The 25,735-nt window shown below is 38.5% G+C and overlaps 1 protein-coding gene across 7 annotated transcripts in view; it reads right to left on the reverse strand.

The window, feature by feature from the left end:
* LTBP1 (latent transforming growth factor beta binding protein 1) overlaps nt 1-25,735 on the reverse strand; it is a 367,875-nt gene that overhangs the window by 97,015 nt on the left and 245,125 nt on the right. For 5 of the 7 annotated variants that reach the window (XM_057497285.1, XM_036931601.2, XM_036931600.2 and 2 more), the window contains 9 exons: nt 25,117-25,284; nt 22,163-22,390; nt 20,060-20,082; nt 17,575-17,674; nt 16,977-17,075; nt 9,436-9,561; nt 8,080-8,205; nt 7,560-7,682; nt 4,051-4,170 (listed from right to left, as the gene is read on the reverse strand). In XM_057497285.1, the coding sequence (XP_057353268.1) occupies nt 4,051-4,170; nt 7,560-7,682; nt 8,080-8,205; nt 9,436-9,561; nt 16,977-17,075; nt 17,575-17,674; nt 20,060-20,082; nt 22,163-22,390; nt 25,117-25,284 (1,113 nt within the window). The remainder of the gene's footprint in view (nt 1-4,050; nt 4,171-7,559; nt 7,683-8,079; nt 8,206-9,435; nt 9,562-16,976; nt 17,076-17,574; nt 17,675-20,059; nt 20,083-22,162; nt 22,391-25,116; nt 25,285-25,735) is intronic. The other 2 variants (XM_036931602.2, XM_036931606.2) reach the window with 1 other exon arrangement.

Consider the following 25,735-nt stretch of genomic DNA (forward strand, 5'->3'; position numbering starts at 1 on the left):
TGAGCTAAGCTTATTAAAGAAAGCCGAAGACAGCTACACACAGACACTCAACATATAATTTAACAGCTATCAGTTATTACTGCATGTCTTATATTTCAAAGACAAGGGAGGTAAGAGGGAGGGCAAGAGGGTTGGGGGAAGAAAGGTTATAATATTTACTGGGCCCCACCTTGTGTCAGACACCTTACAAAGTGCTTTAATTTGGACAATAAACCCTATGAAGCAATTATTTCAATCCCCATTTTAGAGACTGAAACCAAACTTCAGAGAGATCACATAGATCCAAATCTGTCTAAATTCAGGGAAATGTGCTCTTTATATTGGAGTTGCTGAAGGCACCTTTAAACGGTTAAATGTTAGAAAATCCCTGTGGAGGATGGCTCTAGTTGGGTTTGAATCAGGCTACTTCTTTATGAGTCAAGAGAAACCTGTACATTGAGTACCTGACAGGCTGGCTCCCCTCAAGAAAGGTTCTGGTTGAAGCAGCCAGTTGGAACTGGCCAGGACCCAGGGTGATGAAATAGTCACTAGAGGCGAGGATCAAGTGGGCAACAATTCCAGGCTGAATGTGAGATCCAAGGAATACAGTGCTGAACGATGAGAGGGGGTCTCCAGAGAGCACCAAAATCTACAACTCGAAAGCAGCAGCTACATTAACAGAAGAGCCAACAAAAGCTGCCAGAAAGCATTAAGGGATGTGGGTATTTTGAAAGTGGATAGTAAACCATAACAAAGGACAGTATGCCCTGAACTCAACCCTAGGAAAAAGTGTGGTCCCCCAGACAACACCTGCTAACATGTTACCTGTTTCTGCCCAGAACAATATCTATTTTATGTCATAAATCACTGAGAAGCATCAATCAGTAAGATCCAGCTTATACAGCATGAATACAAAGGGGCCATTAACAGTTTCAGCAAGTTCACTATGTAGTCAGTGGAAGAAACAGAAAATGCAACTGGCATCAAATCCCTGCAGAACATAAGGGTCAAAAAAGCAATTCTCAATTCTTAATGAACCCGCTTAACAGAAAAGAGAGCCAAGTCAACATACAGATGGTTTTTAAAAAACCCATAAGCATAATACCAAATGCAAGTGGTATTATATAAAACACTGTATAAGTTTAATTATAATAATTTAAAAATATGGAGTGAGATAAGAGTGGCAGAAAAAGAAAGATACTATGATTTATGGATAGGAATAGCTCTATGAGGTAGGGATTATCAGCTCTACAGATGATAATCAGCAAATACCATGTGTAGGACTTTTCTGCCAACGATAAAGTTTCATGTTCTCATATATTAAAAACTGGGAAAAAGTCTCATCAGTGTATCCTAAATTATCTGGACTAAGAGAATATAAAAAAGTCACCAACTAGTTCCAAATAACTGTTAGAAACAAAAACAAACGTTAGCAAGGAAAACCTTGTAAGTCATTATCATTTGAGGCCTACTCTAACCACCATATGATCTCTAACACTATCTCCCTTAGGCTGCCTTTTTTTTTCTTCATGGCACTCATCCTGTCTGATAAACCACATACTGTACTTGTTTATTTGTAAGCATGTTATCAGCTCTCGAGCATCAGGGCAACGAGGGGAGGGAATTTATTTTGTTCACTCTCACTCTCCAAGGTCTAGAAAAATGACTGGGTCACAGTAGGCCCTCAACTGTAAAATGAACAAATAAATATCTATCACATTGTCTCATCGATATGCTATACTCAAAGATAAACTTAAGGACTGCACCTTCTGAAAAGTACTTTAGAGTACCAGAAGTACAAAGGTTAGAACAAAAATATATAAAGGAGCAAAAACAAAGAGCTATGGTTGGGTTCTCATTAGCATTGTCAAGAGTTTAGCAGAAAAACCCAATGCATTCATTGGCTCAATATGAGCAGAAAGGCTTGTTGCAATATCTACTTTTTGTTACACCCAACTTTTCAACACTTGAAAGCTCTGTTACCATAAAATATTCAGATGGAAAACCCATTTGGGTATCATATGCAAAAGCCTCATTTAGAAGAGCTACAAGACCAATATGAGCAATGGATGAACTGCGATTATATCACAGAGAAGCTTAATCAACAGATATACATAGAGCCTAAAATGTTACCCAAAGCAGAAAAATAAAAGTACACTGTCTACTTTTAATAGGAAAAGCATGACCATAGCAATACAAAATGAAAGTAATTATTTGGAACAAGCGGCCAAGTGTGTGACTAGTTGAGTAACATAGTGATCTAATATTTCTGCTTATGATTCTACTAATCTGGTTGGCAAAGATAAATTACTTTTAAATGAGACATTAAACTGCAGCAAAGTGGTCACAGATTGATGCATACATTGAGGTATAATAACTCATTTATTACAATTGCCCAATCTAGATAAATGCGTTTATATTGAAGAGCAATCACCTGCCAATTTGGTCAGTCACAGTTCATTAGCAAATTCATGAATCACGGCTGTGTTTATATCACTGTTGTGAATTTTAGTTATTTAAGATTATTTAGCTCTAGGATTATAATATGCATCAGTATAAGAAATTGAGAACACAAATGGAATCTTGATAGGCAACTATGAAATTTATGCCAAACGGGAAAATGAAAACCAAATGCACTTTCTGACCAGCACTGATTATATAAACAAATACTTATCAAATAAGAAATTAATGAACAAAAATCTTTTCTTCTCTCCAAAGATCAACATCTCACAATTCCATGGATAGAGACTGTTGGGGGGTAGGCCTGAGGTTGTGGGCAGGCGGCCACCTGCACCAGGTACAGAGGCTTAGTTCATGCTGCCTGGCGATGAGTCCAAGGTTTTGAAATGGGAGTGCTTCTGCCAAGTCTACTTATGCACCCCCTCTAAAACACCCAAATGTCTTCCCAGAGATGTTAAGACCAACGACCAACATTTTAAGGGACCACGAAGGTCTGGCATGGCTTTGCACCTCACAGCAAACTTTCCCTTATTCTCCGTCCTTTGCCTACACGAGCCATTCAGCTTCTGGAACATGACCTGCTTCTTCCTTCCACAAGCCTGATGCATATGTGGATTCTTTTGCCCAAAATGATCTCCATCCCATCCCCAGTTAAACCTCAACACTAGAATGTTCCTAGACACAACTCATTCTATCATATGCTCTTATAGCATCACAGAATCCTCCTTCCTACCACTTGCCTCATCTGTGCATTTGCATTCATTTACGAGATGTCTGGATGACTACCAGCCTCCCACCAGAAGGCAAGTCGCATGAGAAAGGCACTTTGTCCCTCCATGCATCCCAGCACTCAGTACCACTCTGGGTATATAGAGTAAGCTCTTCAGCATTTATGGAAGAAAGGAAAGAAGGAAGGAGGAAATAAAAAGCTTAACTCACCATGTCAGCCTGGCATGGAGTGGCAAAGAATTCAGCTTTTAAGAAAAAGATCCATAGACAGAAATACTAAGGAAAACTGCTATGGGGGATACTAACTAGAACACAGCTAATTAGAAGCAAAGCAAACTTAACACTTATCTTCTTCACTGCCTAAAGTAGGACTAAGTAGTTATGAAATACTTAAATGAGTAAATGAATGAATATAAGGGGCATAGGCAGTCCATTACATTTTTCTTTTTTACGTTTGCTCCTTCTGCTGCAAGTCTGTGGTTGTATGTCTTCTTATTCTATTAGCCTCTGGTTGCTGCTTTTTATGCCTTTTCTCTCTTTTTAAGCATTTTGCTTTCCCTGTGGTGCTCATTGTTTTAGTTGATGTTGCTAATTCATCACATCAGGGATAACAATTTGTTTCAATCAGAATTATTTATCCAGTGTAAAATCTGACATTCTTCATGCCAAATCATTTTCTTACTTTCTCTATGGTTAAAAGTTACTTAGAACTTTCCTTAGAAGTTTTCTCAGAATGACATTCACTACATTCCCCCGCCCCCCCACTGTTTTTTTTTTTTTTTTTTCATTTTGAAAGAGGGCTTCCTTGGCATTATAGCGCTCTGTGAGATAACGGGTTGGACGGAATAAACAAAACTATGAAAGGAACACTCTAGTACCTACCAAGACACTGCCCGTTCCAGCCTCGGAACCCTTCGGTGCAGGGAACGCACTGGTAAGATCCGGGGGAATTCACACACTGCTCATCTGGACAGGTACTTGGAGTCAAACACTCATCAATATCTGAAAAGTCAAAAAGCAGGGTCACAAACATCTTATCAGAATACTAAAGTGAAAACTTGCTTTAGTGATAAAGGGGAAAAAGTTGTACTATATCTACATTTTGGGGAGGAAACAGTAACTGGCTAAGGGAAACACTGGGTCCTACACCTAAACACACAGCAATAATGCACAACCAGGTACACCTGGATTAAAATATTTACACACATCTGAAAGAAGAACTTGACCTCAATTCTCCAACTGGTAGGGCCAAACCTCTCCACTCTGAGAGCTGGCAGTTCCTCTGGACATTGAACCTTTCAAGTAATAACACAGCCGGCCAGGAAGAAATGCAAGGAATGGGGATGAGAGTGAGGAAGTCACACATCTACCAGCTAGAGGTTCTCTCTGCAGACACTGGATGCTCTGGGCAAATCCTTGCTTTGGCTTCATAGGCCCAAGAGCATCCTGGGTTTGAATAATTTAAACCCTTTCATAGGAGAGGAATTACTTGGAGGTGGTAAAAGAACATGAGGAAAGAAGGAACTCATCAAATACTTCCAAGATTTTTCAGAAAACATGGTGCTATAACCATATGGTAATGTTTTATGGTGAAAATACACCTTATTTTTCACATTCACAGCTAATCAAAATTATTAATCATTGTTCTTTTCAATGTTAGGACAAAAAAATACCTTAAATATGGCTTCGACTGTGGCAGAAATAACTACTACAATAGTGTTAGGCATTTTTAAGAATGAAGGGAAAGTAGGATATAGGAGATGGTTCAACATTAATCACCATTAATTAAAACGAGTGGTAACACCTTGGGTACCAGCCCCACTTGAAATAAGTGTGTTTCTGGAGTTGGATTTTGAATTCAAGTGAGTGGATTTAATGTCTAAGTGTCCCAACATTAAATGTATATGGAACATCTAATCATAATATTATTCTCGTCTGACCAAAATATAAACAGATTTTTCAGGACATAAACTGAGAAGTGAAAGAAATATGTAATGAGATAAGTGTGCAAGATACTTAAAGTAAAAAAAGTTGAAGAAGATTGTGATAGAATAACCACCAGGTCAGTGTTATAATTTTTTCCCCCTCAGCCAAAAATCCTTGCCAAAAAACAATGACACACGTTGTTTTGTTTTTTCTTTCTTTCTTTTTCTTTTTTTAAGTCGGATGTTCTGGGACTTCTTGTTCCACAAAAAGATGATGCTTGCCAGTTTCATTTTGCAAACAGAATTACATTCTTTTCTGAAAGGGATTTTTTTTTTTACTAGAACTACAACTGCTAAATCAGAGAAGGAAGGTCGCTGAGATAGGCTGGTGCAAGGCTGAGCAATACAGGACGACATCCCCGAATTCCTCTCACCTCTGCTTGCTTGCTTCCTCATCTACAAATCCGGGGCTACCCACCTGGTAGTACCACAACAGAATAAGGTAAGGACACATGAGATCATGGCATTAACTACAGTAGGCTCCTTGGAGACTGACACTCTTTGAAAGCAACTTTGTTAGTGGCAGCTGAGAAAATCTTTGATGAGCCAGAAGCCTGGGGACCTTTGGTTCTGTTCCATGACAGAATTAGAAAACAGCCATGCTATTTGGCTCCTTCTTTTCAAGCCTTTTCATGGGGATAGAATTATATATTATTTACTCAGGGAACCCAGGTAATATTTTGTTAAATAATTCCCATACAGTGAATATTACTGAACAGTCTCCTAACTGCTTTTCATTCACTTTCATCATTTTCAGATTTCTTTTCTACTCCTTTTCACTTTCCATCTTCATGCTACAGTTATTTAAATGCCTTCCCATCCTGAGACTGTATGTAGAACTTAAGGATCAGTATTTAACCTCTTTGGGGAGTGTTGCTCTGCACATAAATGTTTCTCAGATAAACCCACACCTCCACCTTTTTAAAAACACTCCTATAACTGTAGATGTCCTGCGAGGATCTCTAAAAAAACAGGAGTCAGAGAAGGGGGAGGTTCAAAGAAACTAACAATTCTTGACAATCAACAAGGTGATAGGTACCATACAAAATAGTGCAACATGCATTTATTTTCATGACAACCCTGAAAACTAACTTCGTGGTTCCCACTTTACAGGGGATCAACTAAGTTTCAAGGGGCTGTCACTGACTCAACAAAGCCTGACAGCTACTAAGTGTGTGTGGGGGGGGCGGATGGCATAAGTCCTTTCTCTCTCCTGTTCCCATGCTACCTCCCAGAGCACAGGGAGAGGCCCCTATAAGAGGACTTCCCCATCCCATGGTCCTCAGCTGTCATGGACTTCATAGCTCTGTTCTGATCCAAGGTGACTAGAGATCCAGTAACAAATGCTCCCACCTCTCTCTAGATTAAAACCCAAGGGGCTAAGGCAGGAAGACAGCAGGAGAGATAGATGCAGGCTGCCAAAAATGTCTGATTTGCTCTCCCTTCAGGCCTGGACCATCAAAACTGTGAAGAAAACCAACAAGCAGAAGCCAAGGTATAGCTGAGAGCAGCCAGCCCCAACTAGCCTATCTCCCTCCAGCTCTGGAAGCCCAACCATATCAGAAAACCTTCAGGCAGCCAGGCACAGGGCCCTACGGAACCAGCCCCATCCTGACATCAGGGGCCTCAAAACCTCACTCAGAGACCCCTGCTTTCTGCCCTCACATTTACATGGCAGCATTTAAGCACAAGTGCAACATATTTCTTCATGACAATTATTTCAAAAGTAACCACAGTGGTTTCAAAAAGAGCTCATGTAACTTGGGACACGAATGAGCAGAAATGTTCAAATGGTTCAACATTTTAGGCCTTACTATAAAAGCTTGCCAAAACATCTTTAAAATGAGAGCAAACTCATTGCTGGGGTCGTTAAGAACAAAACTTTATCTCTCACAGATGGAACCTGATCTCAAGTTGCTCACACATGGCTTCTGTAGAGGTTCTCCAAGCAAGACTCAGAACACATGTGAAAGTAGTTGAGAGAAATAAGGGTAACAGGGAAAAGAGGTGGAAAACAAAAAATCAACACTGGTAACACCTGCACCATGTCGCCAGATGAACGATCTAGACATGGTAATTAAGCCTGGGTTTGTACTGAGATACTTTGCAGTTAATTGTTGAAAGTGATTTCACTCCAAATACCAGGGAAGGCAGATACTGAAGTGGATCGTAACATGAAGATGGAAAACAATCCCAAAAAAGCCACAGAAGTGAGCAAAGAGGCTGTGAATCCAGAGGCAGGAGGCACTGGGATGAGCCGGTGTTCTGCACAGGCTGTAGAGGAAAGTAAAATATGAGGCTAGATGCCTACCAGCCCCAGGTTCTGGGCCCAGCCCTGCATGTCATGGACACATACACTCAGCACTTAGGGGTGGCACAGCCTCCCTGCTCTCTGAGCAGCCTCACCCTCGCAGTGGCCGTCCGGGGTCATGCGGTGCCCACTGTCGCAGTATTCGCACCGGAAGGCCCCCACTGTATTGATGCAGCGCCCTTCTGCACACACGTCTGGCCGCAGGCACTCATCAACATCTGCAAGAAGCAGAAAACACAGTCAGGTTTTATTTCCCAAAATACAACTACAAACTTCTCCCATCTCCCAGGTCAGTTCGAATTTGAGAATGAAGTAACTTGATTCCTACTATGGTCTCTTTGATTTGTTCGATGTGCTTCAAAATGGTTTTATGTAGGATCCAAGAGAAACATTTAACGCCTCTGCTCTTTGCACACATTTGACTTTTCATTCAAAAGTGTTGGAGAAAAAAATTCCATTTTTACATCTTCCAGTGTGTAGCACATTACTATGTCATCACAGGTGATTTAATAATAAATTCTGGGTGGTCTGAAAAAGCATTGGACTGATGGGATATCAAGGGAACTGAAAGCCCAGACCTGGGAATTTTTGCATCAGGAAGAACACTGCCATTACCTATGCAGTTAGTGCCCTCCTTGCTGGCCATAAATCCGGCTGGGCAAATACACAAGAAACTCCCCTCAGTGTTTTCACAGCGACCCTGGGAGCAGAGGTGTTGGACCTGAGTGCATTCATCGATATCTGTTAACAAAAATATAGTAGAAGAATTAGCGTAGTATAGCATGAATTTCTTAGCCTCCCTGTTTGTAAAATGCCAACATACTGTTCCATGTCTACCAAACCTTTACAGCTGAGGAAAACAGTAAAAGGAGGCATGACTGTACTGTTCTAACATTTGAAGGCCAGTTACTGGGAAAAGGGAACACACGGCATATTGCTTCAAAAGCTAAAACTCCAGCCATGGCATGGGTGTTTCAGAGAGAGAGATTTCAGGTCAACACAAAAGGCCCTGCCTGATAAATGGAGTCCTCCAAGCACTGGAATTTGCTGTGCAACTAATGCCAGGCCGGCTCAGCAGGGGGTTAGGAATGCCATGAAAGGGACTCTTGCACTGTGTGCATGGGGGCAGCTAGATGAGATCACCTCAGCTGCCCTTTTCAACTTTATATTTTAGAGTTCTAAACATAATATATATAATATATGCACATTTAAGACAAATAGCCATATTATGGAGCAGACACATGATCCCTTTGCAACCCCCCCTTATATATATATGTATATGTATGTATATATATGCACAAAACTGAATTACAAGTTATACATCTCGCATAACAGCATTTAGCATATTAAAGTAGTATTAATTAGGTTTATGTCTTTATTGCTTTGTATTTGCCTTGTAACTCTTACTGCTCAATTTTCTTTTTCTAAAACAAAGAAATTTAGTGTTAACACATTAAGATGATTTATTGAAAGCCATTAAGCCTTTTTCTGAGATACATTTTTTTCCAAAGAACCATATATGAGATCCCTAACTTACAAATTCATTAATAGGTTTGTGTCAGCATATATGGATTTTCAACTTAGAAATCCCTTTTGGAAATCAGATTTTATGCACACAGATGAATAGAATTCTTTATTGCAGCACATATTATTATTAATTTGATTTTGTTAAGTACATGTATGTAGGTAGCTATCTCTAGGGCTCTTATTTTATTTATTATTCTTAAAAACTCTTTGAAAATTCTTTCACCTTTATGTAATTATATTACACTTGGCAAGGGAGGGATCACTGAGCCAAGAGGTAAGAGCATTTACCCCAGGAGTTTAGCAAACCTCTTTCTGGGGTCCCTTAGCACAGGGGTAAAATTTTTTAAAATTCAACATACTATTTTCCCATGATAATTAAAGAAAAATATTTAATGTGCAAATATTTGAAACCTAATAATTTCTTCTATCAAAAGCGTCTCTTACCAACACATTTCCTCTGCTGCTCATTGAACTTGTAGCCCTCGTAGCATATACAGGTATACCTCACTGGCAGGTTAATGCAGTGTCCTGCTCCACAGATATCAGGGTTCACAGTACATTCATTGATTTCTTTAAAAATAAATAAAATAGTGGAGAGAAAAACAGACATAAACAAAGATGTCATTGCTACTTGCAAACTGTTACTTTGTGTTTCCTGATTAGCTTATTGCCAGGTATGAAACTAGAAAGCAAAAGGTGACCTCTAAAATAAAGTAAAAATTCATTTGTACTTTGTAATTCACCACTTAGTCCCACCCAAGGTCATCAAAAATTCCTAGTGAAACAACTTCTAAGATGAACTGGAGTGGGTAAGAACTGAGAAAAAGGCCACACTGGAAGTTGTAAGATTATCAGTTCTTCTCAACTACCAAGAGGGTCCTCCAATGATTTTCTATCTATTCCTGTTTGTTTAGATGATGGACCTTTAATCATCCTGTGATTTCTTCTGATAAGAAATATATTGTAGCTTTCTATTCATTAGCAGGCCAAATTCAAGTTCCAACAACTATGTTCAGCCTCCTCCAAATTTCTCATTAGGTTTCAAGAGATCTACCACTTCTGATCAAAGCGAAACTTCTGGGTGTGACTTACTCTTAATTTGCCAGTTTCAACATGAGCATATTTTATTTATACTGGTAAAACAGAATCTTCTTCCAAATCTTGTCTGAGAAATTCTTCCCTTTCACTCCTACTACTTCCTGCTTGAGACTTGCTCTTCTATAAAGTGTGAGATTAGCCCTGTGCCCTCCCCTCACTCAGACACACACTGTGGCAGAAGCAGGGTCACAGGAGTCCACAGTGAGTAAAGGCCATCAAAATGGGCCTGATTACCAAAAAGACCTGAGAAGTCAATGGTGGCCTCCTGAGACGAATTACTCCCTTAAGACAGTCTGTTTTCAATGAGGTACAATGGTAGGGGCGGGGAAAGCAGGGGGCGGCACAGTACTGGGGGTGGTTAGATGCCCTGGCTCGGAGACAGTATGGATACAAATCTTGCTGACCTTTCTTCACCCTGTAACACATGGGCAAGTTACTCAAACTTTCTACACCTCACTTTTCATGTAAGTGGGAATAATCAGAGCACCAACTTCAGAGTGTCAGGTTCAAAGGAGATCACTTAAATAATGCATGTAGTCTAGGGATGGGCACATTGCATGTGCTCAATAAAAGCCATTATTACCGTCATTATTACTGTTGTTCCTAGTGAAGTCACTTGAGAATAAATAAGAAACAACATATCTATAACAATACTACGTTGGGTTATTATCTTGTCACCACATAGTAAACACTGGTTAAAACTTATGCTATTATAGATGAGTCCACGTGGCCCAATGTAAGATGACTGGGGCCTCGAGTGTGACAAGTAGCACAGTCTTGTTAGAGGGTCTGTGGTTGGAATGAGAAGAAAATCAGGCATGCTACTGTCACCAATAAACCAACATGCATTCTGAATAAGGATGTGAAGAACGGTGTTTTACCAAGATTCACTATGGAAATGACCTAATTGGGGCTGAGGGCACTTTCCAAAACCCAAACCCCACTTTTCATTTCTCATCATGTTATTCACTGGGCTATGACTTTAAGACAATTGATGTAGGTCATTTGAAAAGTGACTAGACTTCAAAAGGAAGCATATGAATACAGAACTGCAGTATTTTACACAAAATCACTTGGATATATGAAAAAACCATACATTCACAAGTTATTTATATCTTTAGTGAGCCGATTTATGCTAATTCACTATCACAAAAAATAGATTTGTTTAAACTTTGTATAATATAAAATTATAGAAAAAACAATTTTGAAACATCGATAATTAACATGATTGCTGTGATTGAAGTGACCAACAATAATAACACAAAAAATGAATTATGATACATACCTAGCATAGATTATTAGATCATAAACAGGATGGGAAAATGCTTGTTAAAAAATAGAGTTCATTAAAAATTTTAATATGGAATATGATCTAAAGTACAAAATACATGGAAAAGAGGATTGGAAGGAAATAAATTTAAGTGTTATAACTATGGAGACTGGTGCTTTCTTATTTTTCAAAATTTCTACAATGAGAATACGTAATTATTTTTATAATCTAAACAGTCTTTCTGAAAAAAATGATCCTTTCTGTATGTCACAAAAATCTGAGAGTAAAAGGTAATCTTCTCCAGGTTTAACTCCTAGACCCTTGAGTAAGAATCCTCTTTATAGGAATTCTTAATAGAATAGTGTGGAAAGCACACCTCTGACCATCTATTCCACATTGTAATTAGATGCCTTCTTTGAAAATTATTGGTATTTATATTTTTCGGTTTTATTTATAATTACTGGTCCTCTTGTATACTCTTCTCTGCCATTTTCTTCAAACAGAAAAGACATTTTGATCAGATTTCCAAAAAGAAAAATTAGAAGACAAACTAATATACTAAGGACAGGAAAATTCAAAACATCCCCTGCACAAACCAGTTTGTTGATTACCCATATTTGTCACTTTTTCAAGCATAGCTTTAGAATGGTTTTTTACAGGTGAACAAAAATCTTCAAAAATATGTAATGGTTAATTCAAATGAGATACAATGCCTATGCCACAGTTTGCCAACACATTTAAATAGTTTCTTCTTAAGACAACTGTAGATAGGAGAAACATAAGAATTGTAACTGCTCAGTCTCAGGAAATGAAAAATAATGGCCTTTCCTTCCAATTTAGTATCTTAAATAGAAGCTATGAGGTTGAAATTGTATTTATGATGTAACTTGGAGGATCGTTGTCTAATTACCTCATAGATTAAGTATATAGACATGTAGCTTGAAAAAGTCGATCCCAGTTACATACACTAAGGTATGTAAGGAAATGTTACTCTGACACCACTAGAGGGTACTAAGAGATACATCAAAGGAGAGAAGGGACATTTATTAAAATATAGTTGATACCTACACTGTTTATCCCAATTTTTATATAAGTGATATATCTTTCATTAGTTTGACCTCAGAGATCTCTTCTATCCATTTACTAGGTTGGACTTCACCCTTGCAGGTAGGAAGTCCTAACACTTCCCAAACACTTGTCTGCTTTTGCTTCACTAGTCATCAAAAAGTTAACCCCATTTTTCTAAGGTTGAAAATGATTACTGGCACACGTATCTTAAAATTTTTAAAACATGTGTTCTTCAGCCTCTTTCTGTGCATTCTCTCCTTTTTCTATTAGGTTTTCCTTCTCCAGCACATATTATTGAACAGAAAGGTAAGTCTTGAATAAGAAAGGCTTCCTGCTTTTCCCATGTTTTTTTAAGGAACACACCTTATGCTCTTTATTTCTCTAAGACGGCCACTCACACAGAGGTGAACCTCTTCCCACAGACTGGTTCAGTTTATGCTGCAACATCCATGTCTTTGAGCAGGGCTCTGTCGACCTAAGTACTGGAAATATGGCACAGCCTCCCCCAGGAAGCACTAACTACTGGTCTTTGGGGTACTCCAGTTAGTAGGAACATCTTGTCTTCTTCAGAGTGTTCGGTTTCCCAGAGAGACCATCAGAGACTGCTCCCACCGGATCTTTCCATGGCTCCTCCATCAGACACCACAGGTCCCCCGGTTCTCAGGACCACCCTTACCCTTTCCTACTGTATGTGCCCCCTGAAACAACTTCACTGGTCAAGGACCTTATTCTGTTTCATTCACTAGAGTCCATTTAGAATTCGGAAAAAGAGTCAGGACCAAAAGCCAATGGAAAACCCAACACTTTACTTAACCCAGCAACAAAGCCAGCAGTGGATTTAAAGGCTTGGTATCTTTACTATTTTTTCTAGAATTAAATAAAAAAGAAAGCTTTTGGCAAAATATGCAAATAAGCATGCTGACCTTTATCTTTTTTTCCTCATCATGTGATTATTCAAATAAATAAATAAACAAAGAGAGCTTGCTAAAGCATGATGATTTTACATGAAAGAGGGAGTTCATTTTCCATTAGCAAACACAGTTTATGGAGGCTGTCATGTCACTGGTTATATGCTTCAGGAGCAAACGTTTTTTTTTTTAAAGGGGTCAACTCTGAGTTCTGGAAAATATCTGATAAGCAGTTTATAATATTTTGGCCATGATAATTACAAAGGTTTCCACAAGGCAGTCATGGAAGTCAAAGAATAATTTCTGGCTGGTCTGCAAGGGCCATGGAGAAAGTCTGGAAGGAGTGGGAGGAAGGCGTCAAATGTTAACTGAAAGGTTTACAAAAATGCCCTGGCTTCCTAACTGACCCACAATGAGCATAAATTGTCCCACAATTGAAACAGATGTTTCCACTTTGTAAATATTTGCTGTTGAAATAAAGGTTTGATTCTCCAACCTGTCCTTCAGCTATTAAGATAATAGCTAAATCAAGAATTTATATGGTAAATCAAGAATTTATATGCTGAAATGTATAATTTATTTAGAAATAGTATGCCAATAATGTTGCAAGCTACCACCAACTCAGCTATTAAGAGGGAAAGATATCACACTTCTTTCCTGAAAATATATGGCTCACTTTATAATTATTACATGTCAAAGTATGTCTAATGCAATCTGAAAAGGCTACTTTTCAATCTCTCCATTACAAGGATGTCATTACTAAACATTGTGGAGCTGATGTTTTTTATTTTAGAGTCTTATTTATTATTCTATCCTTTTCCTCAAATTATGAGAGAAACTAACAGTGACAACTTTTACCTGTTCTGCTTTACAGGAAAAAATACCACATAAATTCCTGAGGGAACTTATCAGATTGCTCCCTCTATCTGCAACTTTGGCTTTCCTATCACTCTAATGACAGCATCTCTATTTTGATTTTAATTAAATTTGATAAAAAAAACAACCTTCTTGTTCTAGAGTAGATTGCCGATTACCGTGTAGCTACAAAGTTGCAAACCGTTTTAAAATTCAAAGACTATGTTTGCCCCACAGATTGTTTCAGAAAGATCTTTTACTGCAGGAAGCTGGAACACCTACAAATGTTGCATGAAAATCAAGTTTCAACATCACTCCTTTCCTGGGAAGCAATATTCATGCTTCAAACATGACTGGCAGAAATGCAAACTCAAATTAAGCTGTTTTCTAACAACTTCATATGGCACAGCTACTTTCACATTTTTTTTCGATCAGCACCGAAGTTCAGTTGAAGCTAAGTAACTTCAATTTGTTATTCCTCACACAGCTATATTTAAATGATGGAACTGCATTTATCTAGTCAAATTTGATTAACCTCTACAAAGCTGGTTTGCAAGGGGCCTGTCCTTTGAAGTCAGCCATTGTTAAAAAGGCACAAAACTAAAGTATATTTTCATGTTGGAAAATAGAGATACAGTATTTAGGAAGACCTAGTGAATTATGTTGTCACACTGCCATTTTCCTTTCTAACACTGAGGTAAACAGTATGATGACCCTTCCGGACTAAGACACTTTTGTATGCCTTGCAGCACAAAGCAGTCTCTTTTAGATGAGCTTAAGAAAGCAGGTAGATACATATATGACTTCAGAATAGAAAGTAATGATTTTAGCCATGGCCATATTAAAAATATAACTATCAATTATTTCATTGCATCACTCTAGAAATACTTAGAAAAGCAGACATTTACATATCACTTTATTCATTATTAGTAGTAAAATCAAAGAGCAGTTGCTATGCAACAACTGCAGGGAAGGCTGTTGTATGGGTGCAGGAACACCTTGAGGGTCCCTGAACTAGATGAAAATGTTCGGCTGAGTCCATGATGTGACCGTGTACATCTTAGCCAAGTGAATTTCACCTTGGCACAGAGGTGCTTTTTAGAAACACTTTCCAATCTGTAGTCTTGATTCAAAGAACTAAGAGAACTTACATCCACATTTTTGAGAAAATGGCTAAAGGAATTTTTTAAACATACAACATTCTATATATTTTATACATTTATATAATTATATATAATTGCATATTTTAACATGAGTTACATACATACTTAAGGCGTATGACTTGATATTTTGATATGCACATACATCATGAAATGATCGTCACAATCCTGCTAATTAACATATCTGTCAAGCACATTCTTTTTGAAATATGATGTATGTTTTTGAGGAATGAATATATTTTAAGGGAGGCTGCAAACTCCTCTATTAGCTTCTCCTGTTATACCGTACCAACCTCATCCTGAACTTAAGTTGCTATGATGCATCCAAGGGATCTTTTCTCTGACAATAAAAATAATATTTGTCCACTACAGAGTATGTGGAAAATAGAAAAAATTCTATTTTCCCCGAACCTCTTGGATCCTACTACAAGAAATAATTACTGCTAATATCCAGTGTATTTCATTTTACTCCAGCATTTTCTTATTGTGTATATGTCTTTTCTATATAACTGGCATAATACCCCATATCCTTCATAATTTTTTGTTTACTTCACCTTGTACTTAATATATTGTGACCATTTTCTACTAGATTTTAATAAAAATTCTTCAGAAATAGATTTGATGGTGACATAATAATGAGCCAATGTACAGGTGTAACATAATTATCTAATTTCCTATAGTTAACTGTTCAAGTTATTTCTATTTTTTCTCTATTATACATGGGGCTATGGTAAGTATCCATTTATAAACCATTACCACAGTCTTTGAGAGCATTATTTCCTAACACTAGATATCTTCATATAGAATTACTGAGTCAAAAGTTCCAAATAATGTTCAGGTTCTTGATACATATTGCTAGTTTGTGCTTTCCAGAAAAGTTGAACCAGTTTACATTCCTTTTAGCTATGTGCGAGACATCAATTTCACTCTCATAAAAACTAAATACTAATTTGATAAGAATAAAGAATTACTTTAATATGCATTTCTGTGATTACTGAGGTTGACATATTCTTTGTTTCTTGGTATTGTCTTTTTCTATGAGTTCTCTGATTACATTATTTCCCCATTAGTCTATTAGCATTTTTACTGCTGATTTATAAGAGCTTGCTATATACTAATGACATTAACTGTAAGGCTGTTGATTTGTTTCAAATTATGACACATTTTAATAATTTGTCACTAATGATTAAAATGTTTATTATAAAGAATTGTCAAAATATATAAAAATATATTCAAGACATAAAGATTACCCTTGACCCAATTAACTGTCAGTGGTGGAACACTGATGAACTTCCTTTTCTTCTGTTTGTCAACTTTTAAAGAGTAAAATTGGAATCACTATATCGTGTTCTGCATTTTTTAATATTATGCCATAAGCATCTCCTCATGACATCATTTTTAAGCATTAATAGCTATGTAATATTCCATAAATATGTAGCATATTTTATTCAAATATATTCCTCTTGTTTAACAATATTTAGATTATTCCCAAATATCTGCTATTGTGACTAACCCTGCCATGAGCAATCTTATACATCTGAGACAATTTTGACACAACGTTTAAAATGAAATCCATACTCAAGTTCTCCCCCACAGACTGTGCAACATAACAAACACTGCACTCACCTGTTACTTGAGTGGGTGCGATAACCTGGCTAGCGCTTGACGTAGAAGCCTCGGGAGCTACTTCCACAGGCATAGGAGGTGATGTCTTTTCAATCACTACTAAATGAGGATGGACACGATCAAAAAGGAAGCTAACGCCTGTTACGTGTAACTAAGGTCCCACTTCGAAATGCAAGCATCATTTAGTCTAGTGACATACCACAGTGACTCTCGGGTATTAAGAACTGTAATGGGTCTCTGAAGCTCATGGTATTAACCTCTAGCTCTGGTATCAAAACTTAGCAAGAATATGAGAGCAACTCCAAAGCCAAGAAAGAGACCCTTATCCAATGATGACCTTCACTAATGTTCTAAAAATATATACTACTTCTGACCATAGAAAACAATCATCTTTCTTGTACCATTCTAATATTTACAATACCAGTCATACTAACATTATATGTGTATACTAATATACTTAAGTATAGTTTTCACATTTCACTTCATTTATAAATTCTAATGGTTGTTTAAAGTTTAAAATCAAAGGCATACAGAAATTTCTTATCCTCCTCCCTTATTTAACCTAATCTTGAAAACAGCACAGATCAGCAGAGGTTACCTGGAAACTGTGGATGCAGGTGAATAGTGGAAATGCCTGGAGAGAGCTGGGGTTGACCAGGCTCAAGTCTGGTTCTCTCTTGATCCAATGAAGATATTTCCTGGAAGATTATATGAAAAAAAGGACTGAAAGCAGGAATTATGTTTGGTTTCAACACATTACTATTTTTTATGTAATTAACTCTACTCTTAGAAAGACAATGAATACCACACAACATAAGACCTAAGACAAAAACCTGTGCAGTTGTGTGAAATCAAAAAAAAAAGACAAAAAGCAGCATTGTGGTACTGCCACTACAGCAAGCCCCCGACTTTCCGCAGCTGGGATGGTCCGCCCACACACATTTCCTGGGAGCCCAAAGTAGAAGGTCCCTTCAAACGTTTTAAACCATCGTCACTGCTCAGGGGCCTGGGTTTGAGGTGAAACAAGGCAAAACTAATCCCAGAGGACAACTAAACTATCACCTCATTCACATGCAGCGCTGCCCCAGCGGGATGACCAATCACAGTTTGCAGATTTAACAATGGATACAGTACATGCGCCATAACAAAGAACACATGATACGTTAACACACATTAGGCGAGTCCGCCATCATGGCGTCCCTCAACCTCACATCCAAGAACTTTACACACCCTGTGCTCAGAACAGTGGTAGTCACACAGAGCAACAGACAAACGGGCACCTGGAGGAGCACTCGGGCTTCCTCACACTTCCCACTGCCCACTCCTGTGCGGGGGATCTTGAACAAAGAGAAGGGCGCCCACGGAGCGGCTTCCGGTCAGAGCTCAGGGTTCATGCAGACTGAACAGCCAGGCTAGTTACGGATCTGCGACCTTACCCCACCCGTGGGGGCCCCACCACTTCACAGGCAGTATTCAAGCTACCTGGTCAGTGTTGCCCTACATTCTTTCTCCCTTGCTTTAATTACTGTCATCTTCCAGGAAGCTCACTCCCCTGGGCCTGTTTTCTTTTTACCCTCTCTCTTAGCACTAGACACTTTTTCTGCTTTTTATAAAATAGATATCCTGCCTGGATATCTCATCAAAGATTCAATTTTGTAGGCATGAGTGCTTACACGGTAACTCCGTTTAGATATTTCACAAATAACCGCAAAGCCATCCCCTCCCCAAACCATCCTGGCTCTCATTCCAACTTCTTCATTTCTGTCAATGCCACAGTCACTAATCCACCCAGGTTTAAAGTCCCTGTTTAGCCCTCCCTCTTTCATTCTTCCTTCTCACATCTAAGGAAGCCCTGCCCAACCTCAGATCCTGCTCTTCCTTAGATGTGTTCATCCTCCTCTGTATCTATAGTTCTCACTACCCTCCTTTGGACTCATGCTCTCCTTCTCAGCTTATCTAATTGGCTTCTTAAAGCTTCCTCTTTCTCCCTAATTCAGTTAATCCTACTGTAGTTCATCTTCTAGAAATACTAAGCACTTAGTACTTTCCCCACATTTTTCCCTCATAAGAACATAGACTAGCTATTTCCTATTAAAGGTAACCTCAATCAGTCTTGATTGCACCCACTCTCTGCAGCCCCTGTCAATGCCAGGAAGGAGTAGACCATGATCAGATGGTAAATCAGCATGTGAAAATTCTTATCTATTATACTTCTTTTAGGGTTAATATGGCATCTTCCTTATTGAATGCTAGCACTCTAAAATCATAATTCCTTGTTTTCTGCATTCTTTCAACATTTAAGTTATAACACATTATTCTATTCCACATTCATGAGCTAATGATTTTAAAAACTATTTGTAACAATTTGTATATGCATATGCCCCATCTAAATTATAATACTGCATCCCTGTCAAATGAATGATATACATTTAATAATTACCTAATTTTCATATCATTAAAGAATCAAAGCAAGATTCAGACAAGGAACAATATTATATGAATGTGACTTAGAGCCAGCAAATTCTGTATTTCCTACAAATAAATCTCATAATTCATGGCCCCATGTTATACCAAAAAGTCAACAGACTGATTAACATTTCTCCAAGATTTTTAAGAAGATTCTAATACTGGATTGTAACTCTCAAGGGTAAGCAGCTCTGTCCTTACTTTTTAATCAAATATGCATGTTAAATGTTAGTTCAATTAAGATGTGTCTCACTCAGTATGTATGCACTTGAGAAATAACCTTTGTCTGCACAGATGGTCCAGGCCATGAGTTAACTCTTGAAATCTCTTCAAGCCCCTGATTCCATTAGTCCCACCATTTTCTCTCCCTAGAATTGAAGTTCTTTGAGAACAAGGAGTTTTGTTTGATTTGATTTCTTTTTTTTTTTCAGAATAGTGTTCAGAATAGTGCCAGTCATATAGCAAGCACTCAATAATTATTTATTGAATGAATTTTTTCTTAAACCAAATGTTGTATAATAGACATGTTATTATAGTTAAGCGTAAAAAAACCCACCCATATGCTGCATGAAAATCATGTTGGAGGTTAAAAGACTTGCCAACAATGAATAAATTACCTTCTCAGGGGGTACAGTTGCCACTAAAATCAGAAAAGAAAGAAGGACATTAGTACAATTTAAGACAATCCACCATACAATATTTCAATTTTTAAGATGCAATGAAAGTCCAGTATCTCTCCAAAAGGATTAAGAATCAAATGAAATCAAATGCAGAATTACAGTCATCTACCATTTTGGAGAATTTTACACATGACTGACAAGGAAAAACTATCCACGCTATATCGTTCCTCTACTACAGGGGCTCAGGTAGTAGTTGTGATGAAGTTCTTTTCAACTCTTTCATTAATTAAAAATGTTAAAAGGAAACAACACTCTCTGGTACGTTATTTTATGCCTAATCTAATTTTATGGAACTTCCCATATCTTGGAAAACACACACTTTCATTAATTTGTCCCATACCTATCCTTATAATATTATATAATGTTAGAAATACTTCATGATGTCAATGTTAAAAAAGAAAGCCACTTATTTTAATACAAGACAAGAATGGGTGCTGCATTCTTGAGGCATACTAATCCTGACTGAAGCCTTGTGAGCCTTTTCCAGAAGACAGGTTAACAAAATTAGGGGGAAATCATAAGCCAAGGAGATCCAACTAGAGCAATAATTTGAGCAAACTACATATTACATGATTGCAATTTAGTGTGGGGTGGTAGTGGTATTGGTTACACAGCTGTATTTAGAAAAACTTGCTTTTCATTAATCAGTCTTTAGTATTAGTCCCCAAGCCTCTGGTCACCATTCACTGGGATTTTTCTCTGTGTCTCCATAAACATTAGTATATAGGTTTGGTAGACGCTTAACTTCTACAAGGTAGAAGGTACCAGATTGTCACCACTGTTATTATGTTCTTGTGGTTGGAAAAAGTCAAGGAACCTTCCATTTGGCTTAACTGACCAAGAAAGTCTTCAGGTGGAATCTGGACCAGAGCCCATTTCCTCTTGCCTGTGCAGAGGAAGGGCAGTTGCCAGTGTCTGGCTGTGACACTCCAGGGTAGAGCAGCAAACTGCTCAGCAGTGTCAATTCTAGGTGAGGCCCTGCCTGCTCTGCCTGACAAGGAAAAAGCGCAGCAAGTGGTAGAGGAATAAAGCAGGCTGGAACACACAAGGGTCCAGAGCCCTGGGAAAAGACCTTGCAACCAGAAGGAGGCCCTGCCAAGCTCCTGACTCCTCACTAACCCTGAATTCTGACCTAAGAATTGTGTGAAAAGTCCATAGGAGCTTTATTAGGGCAAGTATTTTCCATACAAATCCAAGTTTTTTATTCCTTCTATCACGGGCGAGAATTTTTTGTGGCAACAAAGACGTTCAAAGTGTTGGATAGGCTGGTTTATATAAAGAGATAGCAATAACCCCTCTTTCTGAATGCCAGAGAGACAGTCAAAACCAGCTGTCTTTAGGCTCCTTCTGGAACACAATGCCTTAACCACCTCCTTGGAAAAATGTGCCTCTTGGTCCCATTACATACTCTTTGACATCAGGCAAGTCACATCCCCTCTCGAGGTCTCAGGTTTCTCAGAAAGGAAAGGACTAGATCACAAGCACTTCAACAGACTCTCCTGTCTTCCTCCATTTTGCCTCCCATTATCCCTGATTGCCTGTTGGAGGCTCAGTGGATGCTTTAAGTCTGTGGGTTCCACTTTGTAAAGTAAATAAATATTTATTGAATGGCCCTCTAGATACAGAAATGAATTTAGGCTATTCTCTGGAGGATCTAAATCACTCTCCAGGAATAAACACCAAGAAAAAGTAGCCCCAAACAGCAAGACCATGTCCTGAGACACCATGGAGTGCTGTACATGTTACCCTAGAGCAGCAGTTCTCAGTCGGGGGTAAAGTTGCCCCCTGGGTGGCATCTAGCAATGTTAGACACCTTTTTGGTTTTTAACAACTGGAGGGGCAGGGGCTCCAGGCATCTGGAGGTTAGAGGCCAAGGATATTGCTACACCTCCTACCATGCATGGAACAGCCCCCTAGAGCAAGGAATTATTCAGAAATATCAATAGCACTGAGGCTGAAAAACTGTGCTCTAAAAGGGTGTAAACAGGGAAACCAGAGACACACAAGACAGCTAGGTCCATGATCCATTTCCATGCTCACCTTCGGGCTCCGCCACTCCTGGCCCGTGTTCTCGGGAGAAGGTCAGGGCCTCCACTGGCTCTTCCTTGGCTGGGAGAGGTGGAGGATGGGTACTTTTAGCAACAGGTTGAGTGTTCTTTGGCTTGACAAATACAGGTCCTTTACCTACATGGTGATGGATTGGCCTGCGTCTATGAACGCCAGAAACCGTATAACCCATTCCACCAGGACAGATTTCCTTAAAAGCAGCTAGATTTGGGATGGGAAAATATTCCTTTTAAAAATCTAAAAGTGCAAACTTATACAGAGGAAAAATCATGATGAATCTCTCTTAATAAATCATAACTAATATAGTTACATTTAAAAGCTTCAAAAACATATGCAAAATGCTTGAATTTCTGTTGAACTTGCATATTTACAGAAAAACCCCAACCTTTTTCTTTTATTAAACATTTCTCCATCTGCTAATTCCTCATCAGAATTATATAGAGAGATTGTATATAAAGCATACATATTTATATATCATATTAGATATAACAGCAACCAATTAGGAGATAGCATATATATACATATTCTGTATTTCATATTATACACATTATATATTACATATATGAGGTATATGTAACACTAGATTTTATGTATAGAATATACTATATATATTATATAGATCTCATGGGGTGTGTATGTAATAGCAAAAAATAGGCCTACTTTTTCTCCTGCTTTGGTTTAATTTCATTAGATACTAACAAGGAATTCCGTAAATTTCTCTAAGTTGGATGACTGGCAAGAAGGTTAAAAAAAGAAAAAGAAATCACTATTCATGGAAATGGGATGTTGCAATCTTCATAATTTGTTTCCAGTTGAAGAATGCAAATGTCTCAGCTAGAATGGAGTGAATTAGCTGATACGGCAAGGTTAGTTAAGAAGGATCAAGAAGGAGTGTTTTTATAGAGAGATTCCCAGGATAGTGAGAAGGAATCCAGGGAAGTAAGACACGCTAAAGAGATGATGGACAGACATCAAGAAAAACAGGACATGCCAATCAGAATTTAGTTATTTTCAAGGAAAGGGGATGACAAGTGGGCAAAACCTGACCATGACCAGCTGGCTTAATTATCCAGAGGACAAGGAGATAGTCTATGCGCTGGAAATGCTCTTCTTGCCAGGAAAGTGGTTTTGTATACTTTAAAAAAAGAAGGCAGACTGAGCACATGTGATTTGCTAGCCTCCATTGCATAATCCACAGGCATAAGTGAAGGGGAAAAAGAAAGGGTGGCAAGGCGGTGTGTGGTCTCAGGAGGAAAAATCCACCTAATCCCTTTGGTGTTAGTGTTGGAGGCGAGTTACCAAACGCAGACACTAAGGAGCTTTCGGTCAGCTTTTTTATTTCTACTTTTAACATTGAAAGTAAAATAAGTCATCTGTCACTTCCACTGAACAAGAGATCTCCTAGTGAATGTTCTGGACCTAAAATTAGGCCTCAATAAAAAGGAACCTCTAAAATATTCCTTTAAAGCATATTAAAATATTGTTTTTCTAAGGCTCCCACATTAAATGGTGGCACCTCATTCTTAGGTTTAACTATGACATACAGTTCTTACTTGAATAGATGTTTCCAGAGGTAAGCATGTTTCCTATCAAATGTTTAAGTATTAATGAGCTGGGTATTTTTATGAAAATCGCCCTATAATCAAAAATTGGTTAAGTGCAAAATTTTTATCTTTACTACTATTTCCAAATTCAGTTATTTTGTGGGGGAGTCTCTCTGCATTATATATTCACCATACAGATTTATGCTTCATGGAGGGTCACAAAACTATCGAAAAAGAACTTAAAGAGAAATATGCCTATGAATTATAAAGATTATTTATTTTGTTGATTATTACTCTTCTATAATGATTCAGATCCCACAGGAGGATACCTGGCCCTTTTGGAGATGACTAAAATTATCCAGTCTAACTACCCTCTGCCTTACCAGTTCTTTCTGATCCTAACCACCACCAAAAGTAGATCATGATATTTAACTTTGTATTTAAATCCTGCCTGCTACAGTGTAAGTTACCGCTTTAAAACATTGAATGGTCCTGCGAGAGTTTATGTACTTCTCTAGGTGGGAAGCATCTTATCAAATCAGCCATTGACTAGACATTTTTATGCCCACCCCATGACAGTGACACAGGGGTCACTGCTCCACTGAAAGCATTACGTCTAATATTTGCAGGGTATGTTTCTTTCTCTTCCCTGTAACTCTACTCGATCTTTCTTGAGAATTTGGTGACTCAGTGGTAGAAGTGACGCATACAAAAAGATGTATTTACTCTTTCAGGGCATTAGGCAATTATAGACCAAACTGAAAGGTCAAGAATAATCCACTTCTTAATAATCCTACCCAGAAGTTCATAGGGGCTTTGGCAGGACCTGCCCTTGAGTTATTACCCTTCACAGCAAATTCAGTCATGGATACAATTCCCTCCCATTTCCAATTGGAGAAACTAAGTACCATGTTCATAACCCCTAAGAAGCACAATGGACTAAGAATAAATGAACCCCTAAGAATTCACTCATTTGGACAAATGAGTGAATGGGTCAACCTGCACAGGGCCTATTGCTGTGCAAGTGGTGAGCAGCCAGTCAGGAGGCAAGCGCACAGCTCAGCAGGGCCTTCTGGCCTCTCTAGGCTTTTAAACAGCACACTTAGGGTCCTAGAAGATGAGGATAAAATGTAATAGCTTTTCTTAACATTCAAAAGGAAGTCTAATGTTACACAGAAATGGGAAAAATCTCTTTGCATGAGATTTTTTCCAAGGATTCAAACTTCTATGTTCACAGTTTCTACAAAAAATAAGAGAACCACATCTTTATCACTAGAAACTAAATTTAAAGTCAGAAATCAAAAATGATTCAAGTTGCCGAAGTCGGCCTGTGTACTTGTGTGGCTGGCGATTCATGTGCGCGTCCGGCTGGGCATGTCTTACCTGTGCCTGGGAGGGGACATTTCTCACAGTGCGGGCCCCAGGCTTTGCCCACGCTACAACAGCAGAGTTGCCTGGTGAGGTGGACAGACAGAGGGTGCATGCACTGCCTTCCGGAACTGACAAGTCGGTAACAGGGCCCCTTCTCTTCAGAGACCACAGGGGCATCCGCTGAAGCAGAGAGAGAAGGCCTGACGTCACCCGAGAAACAATGAAAACCAGGTCGACTTTTCATGTCCCAGGTAAAGGAACCTTACAGTGTGAATCAGAAACCATACTTCAAAATAAACCCATTTTGATTCAGGACATCACATTGCTTGATTTAGAGCCCATTTACCCATTGAGTTTTAAGAATCAGGCCACCAAACGTCCCTGTCCCTGTCTGATCCCTTTTCCACTGGAGGAAGCAGTAGATGAGCTGTGTGTGCTTGAAGGGAAAGGAACAATTTTAACCAAAATCCTATTATCAAAAATCACTACCTTGTTTGTTTTCTCGTATTTAGCCACAATAGAGGTAGTTCTAGGGCAGCTATTGGTGAACTATCAGGCACCGTGGAAAATCAGGAACTGAACATAGTTGAGGCTGTAAGCCAGCTGTTGCCCATCTCATTGCGAGGACAGT

This window comes from Manis pentadactyla, chromosome 2, assembly GCF_030020395.1.
Source record: "Manis pentadactyla isolate mManPen7 chromosome 2, mManPen7.hap1, whole genome shotgun sequence".
Classification (NCBI taxonomy): Eukaryota; Metazoa; Chordata; class Mammalia; order Pholidota; family Manidae; genus Manis; species Manis pentadactyla.